Source organism: Staurois parvus, unplaced genomic scaffold (assembly GCF_062004578.1).
Source record: "Staurois parvus isolate SC_StPar_1 unplaced genomic scaffold, SC_StPar_1.0 ptg000009l, whole genome shotgun sequence".
Classification (NCBI taxonomy): domain Eukaryota; kingdom Metazoa; phylum Chordata; class Amphibia; order Anura; family Ranidae; genus Staurois; species Staurois parvus.
In genome coordinates, this window is record NW_028317805.1 from 3,389,439 (window position 1) to 3,404,516 (window position 15,078).

At 45.9% G+C, this 15,078-nt stretch overlaps 1 protein-coding gene across 1 annotated transcript in view; it reads right to left on the minus strand.

Moving 5' to 3' along the window:
- The window catches only part of LRRC27 (leucine rich repeat containing 27), a 76,456-nt gene extending 65,108 nt beyond the window's left edge, over positions 1–11,348 (minus strand). Inside the window, exons 1-2 of the mRNA XM_089669195.1 lie at positions 11,017–11,348; positions 2,109–2,310 (exon numbers count right to left, since the gene is read on the minus strand). Coding sequence (XP_089525321.1) covers positions 2,109–2,297 — 189 coding nt within the window. The 5' untranslated portion in view covers positions 2,298–2,310; positions 11,017–11,348. The remainder of the gene's footprint in view (positions 1–2,108; positions 2,311–11,016) is intronic.
- Positions 11,349–15,078: the final 3,730 nt, after the last annotated feature.

A 15,078-nucleotide genomic window follows, 5' to 3' on the forward strand; every position in this document is an offset into this window, starting at 1 on the left:
ACATAGATGTCAACAGCAAAAGAAAAAAAACAAAAACTTCTTGCGCTTAAAAGAGCAGATCAGGCATTTGTGGACAAAGCTTCTGCAGTATTTATATTCAATCCTATCAGGCCATGCTGTGCAGCCCCCTTAGGGCTGGGAAAGCCCAGAAAGGCACCACAAAAAAAAAAAAGAAAAATAAAGGGGTGCACAAGCCTTGCTCATTACCTCAGCAATAAGATTTTATTACTAAAATATACCAGATATACACTCACAAATGCCAAAATTTACAAGCCAAAAGTCACTAGCTCTGAGGAAGAGGGGCTCCCCTCAAAACGCGTCAGCTATTCGAGTGTTTTCCTGGTTTTGGGATTCGCACAGTACTCCAGGCCATCTGGGTCAGTTTTGGTTCTGACATGCTTGTGAATTTTGGCATTTGCGAGTATATACTGCATATATAGTTGTGCCCAAAAGTTTACATACCCTGGCAGAAATTGTGGTATTGATATTGAAAATATGACTGATCATTCCAAAAAATGCTCTTTTATTCAAGGATGATGATCATATGAAGCCATTTATTATCAAATAGTTTTCTGGCTCCTTTTTAAATCATAATAACAGAAATCACCCAAATGGCCCGGATCAAAAGTTTCCATCCCCTGGAATGTTTGGATTTTTAAATTGCAATTAGTGTCAGTGTATAAATAGTCAATGAGTTTGTTAGCTCTTACATGGAAGCACTGCCTAGGCTAGATACTGAGCCATGGGGATCAGAAAAGAACTGTCAAAAGTCCTGCGTAACAAGGTAATGGAACTTTATAAAGATTGAAAAGGACATAAAAAGATGTCCAAAGCCTTGAATATGCCAATCAGTACTTCACCTATTAAGAAGTGGAATGTTTGGTGATCTCTTGATACCAAGCCAAGGTCAGGTAGACCAAGAAAGACTGCAGCCATAACTGACAGAAGAATTGTCTGGGACTCAAAGAAAATCCCACAGGCAACCTCAAAAGAAAGGCTTTTTTCTGGCACCTTGACCATGCAGCTCATTTTTGTTCAAGTGTCATCATATTGTGCTCCTTCAAAACAACCACACTGCCTTTTTCCAGAGCAGTCTGTATGTCTTTTGAAACGTTTTGGCGGAAAACACCCCTTTGGCCGAAATGAAAAAAAGCACCAATACAGGTGTAAAAAAAAACTCCACCCCTCGCCTCCGCCCGCCACCACTGCTGCCACCGGCCGCTGCTCGGTAGTTCTTAGCCTTACCTGAGAAACGACTGATGCCGGCGCTGGGCATAGAGATGAGTGAAGGAAAGATGGCCGCCACTCATCTCTATGCCCTTGAAGGACCGGAGCGATGTCACTTCCCGTGCAGGCCAATTTCTTTTTTTTTTTTTTTTTTTTCATTGCAGAGGAGAGATGTGGGGTCTTATTGACCCCATATCTCTCCATAAAGAGGACCAGTCACTAATTATTTCTATCACAAGGGATGTATGCATTTCTTGTGATAAGAATAAAAGTGATTACATTTTTTTTAAGGGACAGTGAAAAAAAACAAAAACAAAAAAAGCAAATAAATAAAAATAAAAAAAATTTTAAGTGCCCCCGTCCTCGGATGTAGTGGTGAACGCATACGTAGGCCATGCCCACAAATGTAAATGATGTTCAAACCACACACGTGAGGTATCGCCAGGAATGTCAGAGCAAGAGCAATAATTGTCGCACTAGACCTCCTCTGTAACTTTACACTACTAACCTGTAGAAGTTTTTAAAGCATCACCCATGGAGATTTTTAAGTACCGCAGTTACACGCCATTCCACGAGCAATTTTAAAGCGTGACATGTTGGGAATCTATTTACTGGCTGTAACATCCTCTTTCATATTTTAAAAAAAATTGGGGTATACAGTATATAGTTTTTTTGTTTTTTTTTTAATCAAAGTGTATTTTTTCCCAAAAAATATCTATTAATTTTTAAAAACGGTGCATTTTGGTTTCGGTTTTTGGCCAAGTATATTTTGAATTTTCGTTTTCGGCACCAGAATTTTCATTTCGATGCACCACTTCTGCAAGTATGTCTAAAATATTTACTACAGATATATGATGCAAGATCGCAGGTGTATAAGGTACCTTAATATAAGGACTGTTCCTGTAAAGCTCTTCACTGAGATTACAGAGCTTTTTCTTGCTCAAGTCCAAAGTGTGAGAAGTGGAAGAAGGTTTGGGTTGTTGTTGCCGGTCCGCTGCTAGAACGCTAGACTTCACAATGGCATAGTCAGCATCACTGCTGTGACCACCTCTGGTGGATTCCTTATCCATTTGTTACTAAGATCTGTAAATAGAATAAAGAAAAAATATGCAAAAAAAAAAACTTATTTAGAGCACAAAAATAAAGTTTCAGTTTACTTACAATGTTGGCAAAAATAAAAAAAGATGAGCAAATATGCTTTCTATTTTGCAAGGGATTTGATGTGCAAGGAAAAAAAAAGGAATTTTTGCTTGTACGTGATTGGCTGTTGGATGTCAGCACAGCTTCACCGTGTATTCACAAAGTGAAGGAAAAATTCCCTTGCAAACTGAACAGCCTATTTGCCTTAATAAATCAACCTCACTGTATACTCTGAGGTTTCTGTGCAACCTCTGTTTGGGTTTCTGCCAGAAATGACATTTATTCATTCATATTCCTTTGATGGGCTGAAAACACCAACACTCTGATCAGCTCTGAAGAAGGGGTTCTGTACCCCAAAACGCGTTCCTTCCAACCATTCGGCATCTGATGAGATGACATTGCCTACGCCTGGGGCGTTTGTTGTGCCTGATATTATTCATGTTTGCGAGTATATAATTGTTTTAAAACTGAATAAATGTATTGTGGAAATGCACTAGGTGTTTACACCCTCCTTTGAGTTTTTTGTACCAACATGCGGATGCTGAAATCACAATCAGCATTGATTTCCCTACAGCTGGACTTCAACAGTATGTTCTAACATATTGAAAGTCAGCCTAGCACCATTCAAGGGGAGTATTCGGCTGGCACCAGGAACCAGGAAGGTGTACTTCTACTGCTCCTCACACATTACAGCATAGTGTCCAGAATGTGTCAGGAGACACTGGTAGGCACAGAGGTTCAAAGTGGATTTTTGAAACATTTAATCATGGCCGTTAGACGTCTTTCAGAGGCGCTTAGAATTATGAAGAATGTTCTAATGAGGGTTTAGATCTACCTTATAGTGGAAATTTAGTCTGAAAATGAAGTCCTGCTAGATCTCTAGATACTGTATAACCCCTTCATGCCTAAGGGTAAAACAAATCTTAATGCCTAAGCACAACTTTAAAACGTTGACGTGTTAGTAAAACCGTACATATCATCACAACTACTTTGTACATCCAGGTGAATTATACCGCGTTTTTTTTCAGGACAAATTGTGCTTTCATTTGGTGGTAAATGGTAATGGATATCGCCTGATTTTCTTTTATTATCAAAGGAAAACTGGCCCAAAGTAATGAAAAAAAAAATATTTTTTTTAATTTATCTGTGTGTTTCTTGTAACTACCATAACCTATCACCAAAGAACAACCCAAAATATATTCTCCAGCTCTTGACGATCGCAGCGATACCATATATGTGTATGTTATTTGTTGTTTGTACCCGTAGTACAGCCCAGAAACAATAGTGCATATTTTGTTTTTGTCTCTTTTTTACCTAAAACACACTGACACTAACTGACATTGACACTAATACCAATTTTTTTAAACCCTGACCTCTGACATTGACCTTTGACCCTGACCTTGAACCAAACACTTACCCTGGCACTGAAGTACCTACCGTATTTTTCGCTCCATAAGACGCACTTTTTTCCCCCTAAAAAAGGGGGGAAAATGTCAGTGCGTCTTATGGAGCGAATATAAAGCGGCCGGTCCGGTATTTCTGCCGCCACCATGTCAGAATACCGGGCCGGCCGCTCAGCTGTTCTCTCCTGCAGGGCCTTACCTGTTCCTCGCTCCAGCGCTGCACAGTCTTCCCGCGCTGGCTTCTGTGACAGCCGGGTGCCCACTGCGCATGTGCTGCGCTTTGTGAATGATCCGGTGTCTTCCGGGGCACATGACAGGTCCCAGAAGGCGCCGGGCTATTCACAAAGCGCAGCGCTTCTCGCGCATGCACAGGGGGCACCCGGCTGTCACAGAAGCCAGCCCGGGAAGAAGAGGGAAGGACAACTCTGCGGAAGTGGGAGCGGGTACCTGTCAAATCCAGGTACCCACTCCCCCTCCCTCCTCAAAGGTCAGCAGTCTCTGGTCATCCCCTGCACTGTCTGCAGTCTCTGGTCATCCCCTGCACTGTCTGCAGTCTCTGGTCATCCCCTGCACTGTCTGCAGTCTCTGGTCATCCCCTGCACTGTCTGCAGTCTCTGGTCATCCCCTGCACTGTGTCCGCAGTCTCTGGTCATCCCCTGCACTGTGTCCGCAGTCTCTGGTCATCCCCTGCACTGTGTCCGCAGTCTCTGGTCATCCCCTGCACTGTGTCCGCAGTCTCTGGTCATCCCCTGCACTGTGTCCGCAGTCTCTGGTCATCCCCTGCACTGTGTCCGCAGTCTCTGGTCATCCCCTGCACTGTCTGCAGTCTCTGGTCATCCCCTGCACTGTGTCCGCAGTCTCTGGTCATCCCCTGCACTGTGTCCGCAGTCTCTGGTCATCCCCTGCACTGTGTCCGCAGTCTCTGGTCATCCCCTGCACTGTGTCCGCAGTCTCTGGTCATCTCCTGCACTGTGTCCGCAGTCTCTGGTCATCTCCTGCACTGTGTCCGCAGTCTCTGGTCATCTCCTGCACTGTGTCCGCAGTCTCTGGTCATCTCCTGCACTGTGTCCGCAGTCTCTGGTCATCTCCTGCACTGTGTCCGCAGTCTCTGGTCATCTCCTGCACTGTGTCCGCAGTCTCTGGTCATCTCCTGCACTGTGTCCGCAGTCTCTGGTCATCTCCTGCACTGTGTCCGCAGTCTCTGGTCATCTCCTGCACTGTGTCCGCAGTCTCTGGTCATCTCCTGCACTGTGTCCGCAGTCTCTGGTCATCTCCTGCACTGTGTCCGCAGTCTCTGGTCATCTCCTGCACTGTGTCCGCAGTCTCTGGTCATCTCCTGCACTGTGTCCGCAGTCTCTGGTCATCTCCTGCACTGTGTCCGCAGTCTCTGGTCATCCCCTGTACTGTGTCTGCAGTCCATTGGTTCAGAATATTTTTTTTTCTTGTTTTTTGCCTCTAAAACCTAGGTGTGTCTTATGGAGCGAAAAATATGGTATGTATTTTTTCTTTATTTTTTAATATTTATCTTTTTTTTTTTTTTAACAAATTTTTTTTTCTATGAATGGAGAAGAGAGATACATTTTATCTCTCTAACTCCTGGCATAGAGAGAGAGAGAAAAAAACAAGGGGGCTGGGCTGTACAGTTACTGATCACTGTGATAGCCAATCAGAGGCTATCACAGCAATCATGTGACCTGGAATTGGGAGTCCTGGGTCCTGACCGTTAGAACGGGACCTGGTGCTCTCAGCGACACTGCGGTCTTTGTGTTGGGAGTGCGCCGTGCGGCGAGCTCCCAGCATAAAGACAGGTGCGCAAATATGCGGCCCCACGGAAAAAAGCCCAGTTCTGTGAGGCCGCATATTTGTGTTATGTCGGCGTCAAAGGGTTAAAATCCAGTAACACACTGTCACCCTGCTCTGCACATGCTCAGTTGCTCTCTATTTTTTGGCACTGTCCAAAATTTGTAGAAGCCGATCTGCTGACAGCCTAAAGATTTACTGCTGCTCAGGACTCTGGACTTCAGCAAAGTGGCAGCAAAAAGAAACGGGAACAATGCTGGAGGCAATTTACAGCACACACTGATTTTGGTAGCATAAGGGCTCATGTACACTGCAGCTGCTAAACTGAAGTTTAAGAGCAGTTGTGCATTTTTTTCAGCAGCCCCTGAACTCTCCTTTATGTTTTCCTATGTGTCCATGTACACTATGTTATTCACAGGCATTTTTTGAAAGCACAAAAATCGCGTTCAGGAGTAGAATTTACCGGCATTTTAAAGCCAAGCGCGTGTAACCGCGTTTGCGTTTAGACGCCTTTTTGGGCTTGTCCATATCCAAATGCTGTCCAGAGCCTTTTTTCTTCATCAAAAATGCATGTGCAGCGTTTTCCATGTATTCAAATGGATCTAGTGCACCAGCGCAGTCGGTTGCAGGTTTCACGTGACGACAAAATGGTAGAACGTGCCGCATTATGCTCATGATGGGATCCATAGTGAATACAACCAGAAAAGACAGGTCATCTCAACACATACTGCTCTCCCTGCTTCTGCTCGATTTCTCACAAAATATCTGAAATAGTTAATTGTACTGTTTTTCAGTGCATTCTGGGCATTTGGGAGGGTCTCCTGAGGTTATCTTTGAAAAACGCTTCTAAACGCAAGCACGCATAAACGCGGCTAAACTGTCATTTTTTAACCTACGTTTTCTAGCAGTCAGTTTCCAGAGGTCAGAAAAGTTTTTCAAACACCCCGTGTACATGAGCCCTAAGTCACCATACAGCCCCTTTTGTTTTTAAAAGCTCTAGACATTCCTAAAAGCACCTCTGCAAAAAAATAAATAAATAATCAACCCTTTGTATTTTCTATTCTGGGAATAATTTTTTTATCAAGACAAGTAGGTTGTATTAAGGGACACGTAGATTGTACTGAGGGACACGTAGATTGTACTGAGGGACACGTAGATTGTACTGAGGGACACGTAGACTGTATTGAGGGACACGCAGATTGTATTGAGGGACACGTAGATTGTATTGAGGGACAAGTAGATTGTATTGAGGGACACGTAGATTGTATTGAGGGACACGTAGACTGTATTGAGGGACACGCAGATTGTATTGAGGGACATGTAGATTGTATTGAGGGACACGCAGATTGTATTGAGGGACACGTAGATTGTACTGAGGGACGCGTAGATTGTACTGAGGGACGCGTAGATTGTACTGAGGGACGCGTAGATTGTACTGAGGGACGCGTAGATTGTACTGAGGGACGCGTAGATTGTATTGAGGGACAATTAGATTGTACTTAGGGACACGTAGATTGTATTGACGGACAATTCGATTGTATTGAGGGACACGTCGATTGCATTGAGGGACAATTAGATTGTACTGAGGGACACGTAGATTGTACTGAGGGACACGTAGATTGCATTGAGGGAGAAGTAGATTGTATTGAGGGACACGTAGATTGTATTGAGGGACACGTAGACTGTATTGAGGGACACGCAGATTGTATTGAGGGACATGTAGATTGTATTGAGGGACACGCAGATTGTATTGAGGGACACGTAGATTGTACTGAGGGACGCGTAGATTGTACTGAGGGACGCGTAGATTGTACTGAGGGACGCGTAGATTGTACTGAGGGACGCGTAGATTGTATTGAGGGACAATTAGATTGTACTTAGGGACACGTAGATTGTATTGACGGACAATTCGATTGTATTGAGGGACACGTCGATTGCATTGAGGGACAATTAGATTGTACTGAGGGACACGTAGATTGTACTGAGGGACACGTAGATTGCATTGAGGGAGAAGTAGATTGTATTGAGGGACACGTAGATTGCATTGAGGGACACATAGATTGCATTGAGGGACACGTAGATTGCATTGAGGGACACGTAGATTGTATTGAGGGACACGTAGACTGTATTGAGGGACACGTAGATTGTACTGAGGGACGCGTAGATTGTACTGAGGGACGCGTAGATTGTATTGAGGGACACGTAGATTGTATTGAGGGACACGTAGATTGCATTGAGGGACACGTAGATTGCATTGAGGGACACGTAGATTGCATTGAGGGACACGTAGATTGCATTGAGGGACACGCAGATTGTATTGAGGGACACGTAGATTGTATTGAGGGACACGCAGATTGTATTGAGGGACACGTAGATTGTACTGAGGGACGCGTAGATTGTACTGAGGGACGCGTAGATTGTATTGAGGGACACGTAGATTGTATTGAGGGACAATTAGATTGTACTGAGGGACACGCAGATTGTATTGAGGGACACGCAGATTGTATTGAGGGACACGCAGATTGTATTGAGGGACACGCAGATTGTACTGAGGGACACGCAGATTGTACTGAGGGACGCGTAGATTGTACTGAGGGACGCGTAGATTGTATTGAGGGACATGTAGATTGTATTGAGGGACAATTAGATTGTACTTAGGGACACGTAGATTGTATTGACGGACAATTCGATTGTATTGAGGGACACGTCGATTGCATTGAGGGACACGTAGATTGTATTGAGGGACACGTAGATTGTATTGAGGGACAAGTAGATTGTATTGAGGGACACGTAGATTGCATTGAGGGACACGTAGATTGCATTGAGGGACAATTAGATTGTACTGAGGGACACGTAGATTGTACTGAGGGACACGTAGATTGTACTGAGGGACACGTAGATTGTATTGAGGGACAATTAAATTGTATTGAGGGACACGTAGATTGTATTGAGGGAAAAGTAGATTGTATTGAGGGAAAAGTAGATTGTATTGAGGGACACATAGATTGTATTGAGGGACACATAGATTGTATTGAGGGACACGTAGATTGTATTGAGGGACACGTAGATTGTATTGAGGGACATGTAGATTGTATTGAGGGACAAGTAGATTGTACTGAGGAACAAGTAGATTGTACTGAGGGACAAGTAGATTGTATTGAGGGACACGTAGATTGTATTGAGGGAAAAGTAGATTGTATTGAGGGACACGTAGATTGTATTGAGGGACACGTAGATTGTATTGAGGGACACGTAGATTGTATTGAGGGACACGTAGATTGTATTGAGGGACAATTAGATTGTATTGAGGGACAATTAGATTGTATTGAGGGACAATTAGATTGTATTGAGGGACAATTAGATTGTACTGAGGGACACGTAGATTGTATTGAGGGACACGTAGATTGTATTGAGGGACAATTAGATTGTATTGAGGGACAATTAGATTGTATTGAGGGACAATTAGATTGTACTGAGGGACACGTAGATTGTATTGAGGGACACGTAGATTGTATTGAGGGACAAGTAGATTGTATTGAGGGACAAGTAGATTGTACTGAGGAACAAATAGATTGTACTGAGGGACAAGTAGATTGTACTGAGGGACACGTAGATTGTATTGAGGGACACGTAGATTGTATTGAGGGACATGAGGGACCTCGATTAAGTCCCTGGACAAGCAGTTTTTAAGAAATGTCCACACCCCTGGAGTTTATTGGATATTTTTTATAACCAAAAGTGAAACATATAATCTTTTTCAAAATTTTTGGTCTTTTTTTTGTTTATAGCAAAAAAAGTAAATATCGCAGAGGTGATCAAATAACACCAAAAGAAAGCTTTATTTGTGTGAAAAAAGGACATAAATTTTGTTAGGGTACAGCATTGCATGACCGCGCAATTACCAGCTGAAATAGAGCAGTGCTGAACAGCAAAAATGGCCTGGTCATGAAGGGGGGTAAATCTTCCGGAGGGCAAGTAGTTAAAGGGATTGAGGTTATGTTCACACTTTGCGCATGTCAATAACGCATTAGCAGACACTTGGCAGTGCCCTTAATTTGTAATGACACCCCCATGCATCTGTGAACATCTTCACACGGAAACACATGGTGCCATGTGCTTTGATGTGACACAATGTTGCAAAAGGGTCATTATATGCTTGCACTCTGGGCATGTCGGGAACGCATGAAAAACTGTGTGCTTTCCTGACACCCATAAAAACATGCCGCAGTGACTAAATGGTTGCCCTTCTGCCTGGCAGTACTAGGGTCGTTGGTTTGAATCCCAACCACGGCACCACCTGCCTGGAGTTTGCATGTTCTCCCTGTGCCTGCGTGGGCTTCCTCATTGTACTCCAGTTTCCTCCCACACTCCAAAGACATGCTGGTAGGCTAATTGGATCCTGTCTAAATTGTCCCTAGTATGTGTATGTATGAATGTGAATTAGGGACCTTAGAGTGTAAACTCCTTGAGGGTTAGGGACTGATGTGAATGTACAATATATATGTAAAGTGCTGCGTAAATTGATGGCGCTATATAAGTACCTGAAATAAATAATCATGTGGCCCTTTAGCAGACACAGAGCAGTGCCATTAATTCACCCCATGCATCTTCTAACACATGTTTTTTTCGCACACCAATGCCATGCAATTCGGTACAGTGCGATTTTGCAAAAGGGTCAGGACTTTTTTTGCGCATTTCTCGCACACTGAAATAAAAGGCCTGCCCTACAGGATTGCTGGCAATGCATGGCGGCTCCATCTCTCCTGCACGGTGTAAACACAGCCTCAGAGTCTTCTTTTGCGCATTTCTCGCACGCTGAAATAAAAGGCCTGCCCTACATGATTAACAGCAATGCGCACCTGCACAATGTGAACACAACCTCGGGGTCTTCATTTGCGCATCTGTCGCACACTGAAATAAAAGGGCTGCTCTACAGGATTGCTGGCAATGCGTGGCGGCTCCATCTCTCCTGCACAATGTGAACACAGCCTCAGAGTCTTCTTTTGCGCATTTCTGGCACATAGGGCAGCCCACTGAAATAAAAAACCTGCCCAGTGCATGTGCGGCTCCATCCCACCTGCATGGAGGTATAAAAGGCCAGGGACGGTCCCACAGATACCGAGGACCCATGTTGTCCCTGGTCTGCGCCATGCAGATGAACACAGGGCCAGACGGGTCCAGCTCTTCAGCAGTAATTGGGCATCAGGGACAGCCGGTGACCGGGCATGCTGGGAGTTGTAGTGTCACCTCATCCCTTTAAACCTGAACACATATTAATGACGGGATCTGAGGCTGACTTCATGCAGATAAGGCACCAAGTGAGCCTATTACCGACTTCATCAGCCCCAGAATCTGTGCCAACGATGTGTGTTCGGGTTCAGAGTGCTGAGGTGACAACCCTAGCTGGGAGTTGTAGTGTCACTTCCAGGAGGTGTCACCTACTTACCTGCCCGGGCACTGCTCTCAGCACTCCGGCTCTGTGCGGCACATGGACTCTCCTCCGGTCCCGGGCACCGGGCAGAACCGATCTCTTCACCCAACACGTGCAAAGCGCCAGTCACCGGACACGCCTCAACAACGCGTTGCTGGGGCAACCGAGGGCGGACTACGGCACCTTGATGGGGACAAAACTGTTCAGTACGGTGTACGGCAGGATGAGTCTCCATGGAAACCGCGGCTTCAGGGGATCCCGATCTTCATAGGAGACTCATCCTGTCGCTACACCGGCTGGCCGGGAGGAGGATGTCTGCAGACATGCGGGGTCCTGGCGCCAAGAGATGCCTAGTGTCTGCACTAATGGCCACTAATGATTCACAAGAGGGGGCTCTGTTCATGATGGCGATGATGAAGATGGGGGGGCTATGATGATGGGGGGTCTATGATCATGCTGGTGATGATGAAGATGGGAGGGGGGGCTCTGATCATGATGATGATAAAGATGGGGGGCTCTGATCATGATGATGGGGGGGGGGGGGGGCTCTGATCATGATGATGAAGATGGGAGGGGCTATGATGATGAAGATGGGGCGGGCTATGATCATGATGGCGATGATGAAGATGGGGGGGGGGGGACTATGATGATGCAGATGGGGGGGCTCTGATCATAATGGTGATGATGAAGATGCGGGGGGGGGGGGGGGGGGCTCTGATCATAATGGTGATGATGAAGATCGGGGGGGGGGGGGTTATGATGAAGATGGGGGTTCTGATCATGATGATGAAGATCGGGGGGGGGGGGGGGCTCTGATCATGATGGCGATGATGAAGACGGGGGGGGGTTTGATGATGCAGATGGGGGGGCTCTGATCATAATGGTGATGATGAAGATGCGGGGGGGGGGGGGCTCTGATCATAATGGTGATGATGAAGATCGGGGGGGGGGGGGGGTTATGATGAAGATGGGGGGCTCTGATGATGATGAAGATGGGGGTTCTGATCATGATGATGAAGATCAGGGGGGGCTCTGATCATGATGGTGACGATGAAGATCGGGGGGGGGGGGGCTCTGATCATGATGGTGAAGATGAAGATCGGTGGGGGGGGGGGCTCTGATCATGATGGTGATGAAGTGTTTTCTCTTTGTTGGCATTTATATTGTGCAGCAGAACATAAGTCCATGTAGGGGACTCCAAACTTCTGGGCCACATCTTGTGTCTTACAAATGTTCATAGGCTGAAAAAGTCAATATTATAAATGTAATGAGTCCACCACCTACATCAGAGTCCTTCTTTACATCAGAGAACGCATCAGAGTCCACCCGTACATCAGAGAACGCATCAGAGTCCACCCCTACATCAGAGACCCCTTCAGAGTCCACCCCTACATCGGAGACCCCTTCAGAGTCCACCCCTACATCGGAGACCCCATCAGAGTCCACCCCTACATCAGAAACCCCTTCAGAGTCCACCCCTACATCAGAGACCCCATCAGAGTACACCCCTACATCAGAGACCCCATCAGAGTCCACCCCTACATCAGAGACCCCATCAGAGTCCACCCCTACATCAGAGACCCCTTCAGAGTCCACCCCTTACATCAGAGACCCCATCAGAGTTCACCCCTACATTAGAGAACCCATCAGAGTCCACCCCTTACATCAGAGTCCACCCCTACATCGGAGACCCCATCAGAGTCCACCCCTACATCAGAGACCCCTTCAGAGTCCACCCCTTACATCAGAGACCCCATCAGAGTCCACCCCTTACATTAGAGAAACCCATCAGAGTCCACCCCTTACATCAGAGACCCCATCAGAGTCCACCCCTTACATCAGAGACCCCGTCAGAGTCCACCACCTACGTCAGAGACCCCATCATAGTCCACCCCTAGATCAGAGTCCTTCTTTACATCAGAGTCCTCCCCTACATCAGGAACCCCATCAGAGTCCCCCTTTACATCAGAGTCCTTCTTTACACCAGAGATCCCATCAGAGTCCACCCCCTACATCAGAGACTCCATCAGAGTCCTTCTTTACATCAGAGACCTCATCAGAGTCCAACCCCTACATCAAATACCCCATCAGAGTCCACCCCTACATCAGACACCCCATCAGAGTCCTCCCCTACATCAGAGTCCCCATCACAGTCCACCCTTACATCAGAGTCCCTGTCAAAGTCCTTCCTTACATCGGAGTCCCCATCAGAGTCCACCCCTACATAACAGTCCCCATCACAGTCCACCCCTAAATCAGAGTACACCCCTACATCAGAGTCCCCATCAGAGGCCTTCCTTACATTTGGGTCCCCATTAAAATTTTCCTTACATCCTTACAAGTCTCCCTTGTATGAGTGTCTCTATCAGCGTCCCTCCTTATATTACAGTTACCCTTACATCATGGTCCGCATCAGAGTCCCCATTAAAGTCCTTCATTACATCAGGGTCCAAATAAAAGTCCCCCTTACATCAGAGTTCCCCTTTATATGAGGGTCCATCCCAGAGTCACTCTTACATTGGACTCCCCATCAAAGTCTCCCTTGTATGCAGGTCCTCATCAGAGTCCAACCTTGCAGTAGGGTCTGCCTCAGAGTCCCCCCTTGTATGATGGTCCCAGGCAGAGTCCTTTCCTACATCAGTCTCCTTTTGTATGAAGGTCACCATCAGAATCTCCCTTGCATGTGAGTTTCAATCAGAATCTTCCTTGCATGCAGGTCCTCATCAAAGTCTTCCTTGTATGAGAGTCCCCATCAGAATCCAACCTTATAGAAGGGTCTGCCTCAGAGTCCCCCCTTGTATGAGTCAGAGTCCTTCTCTACATCAGAGCCTCCCTTTGTATGATGGTCCCCATCAAAGTCCTTCCTTACATCAGGGTTCCCCTTATATCAGTCTCCTTGTATGAGGTTCTCCATCAGAGTCACCCCTTATATTAGGGTCCCCCTTACATCAGGGTCCGCATCAGAGTCCCCCCTTACATCAGGGTCTCCCTTTATATCAGAATCCCCAACAGTCCCTTTTACAGTCCCCTCTCACATTAGTGTCCCCATCAGAGTTCCCCATACCAGTGTAAGGCTGGCTATACATGAATCATTTTTTTCAGCCGGTAGGCTAATTGAAAAAACTGAACAGATTCCCTCATCCACACAAGAAAGGTCAATGGAGGAGTCCTCCCTGCTGTGTTACTGTATTCTGACAGCAGGAACTCCTCCGCTGTCAGAATACACTGATCAGTGCTGCAGCCGATTGGTTTGTTAGGTTTTTTTCTTGTGACAGTATCACTTTAAGGAAAACCCATGAGTTGTAAAGTAGATGTAAAACTTAGAAAGGCCCCTTTGTGAAAGCACTGCGTGTCATAAACAGCAGGACTTATTTTCAGCCTCTTTTGTTGTATTTTACTGCTGCTGATCTCCTGCATCCTCTTCTCAGTCATATCCTGTCTACATGCACTGCAGTGATGATTGCATGTCTCAGGGTGGGGCTCCTGATGGTGACAACAGTGGGCTGCGTCTGTGTGATCTGCCACTTGAAATCTCCATTAGAAGCCCTTGTGATGGGGTGGCAATGCAGGAGCACAGTTGGAAGACAGTACCATAAAGGAAATGCCTGACCGAGGACTTTCCTGGCAGGATCACAATGTATTAAGTTACTTAGAATGGTTTGAAAATTACTTTTTAATTGCTGTGTTATAGCTGATATACAATTTTTCGCCTCTATAGAAATGATTTATAGCACACAGTATAAGCAATATAAAGTAGACTTCTGTTACTCTCATTGTGGCATATAGAACGGTCCTATGTTATGGTGAACAATACACAGTACATGCCGCTCTGAGCTCAGGTTAGTGTGTCAGTGTTCTGTAGTAACACTATGAGTTGGCGTGTCTATGGCTGCCAGGATGCGTCGCAGTACTAAGCTATGTTATGTATGTTATAGTCTCCAGCGCTCTACAGCCGGACCTCGCTCGAGCCCCCTATAAGCACCAGGGATAATCAGGCATTACAGAAGTGGTTCTCAACCTTCCTAATTCCGTGACCCTTTAATACAGTTCCTCATGTTGTGACCCCCAACCATAAAA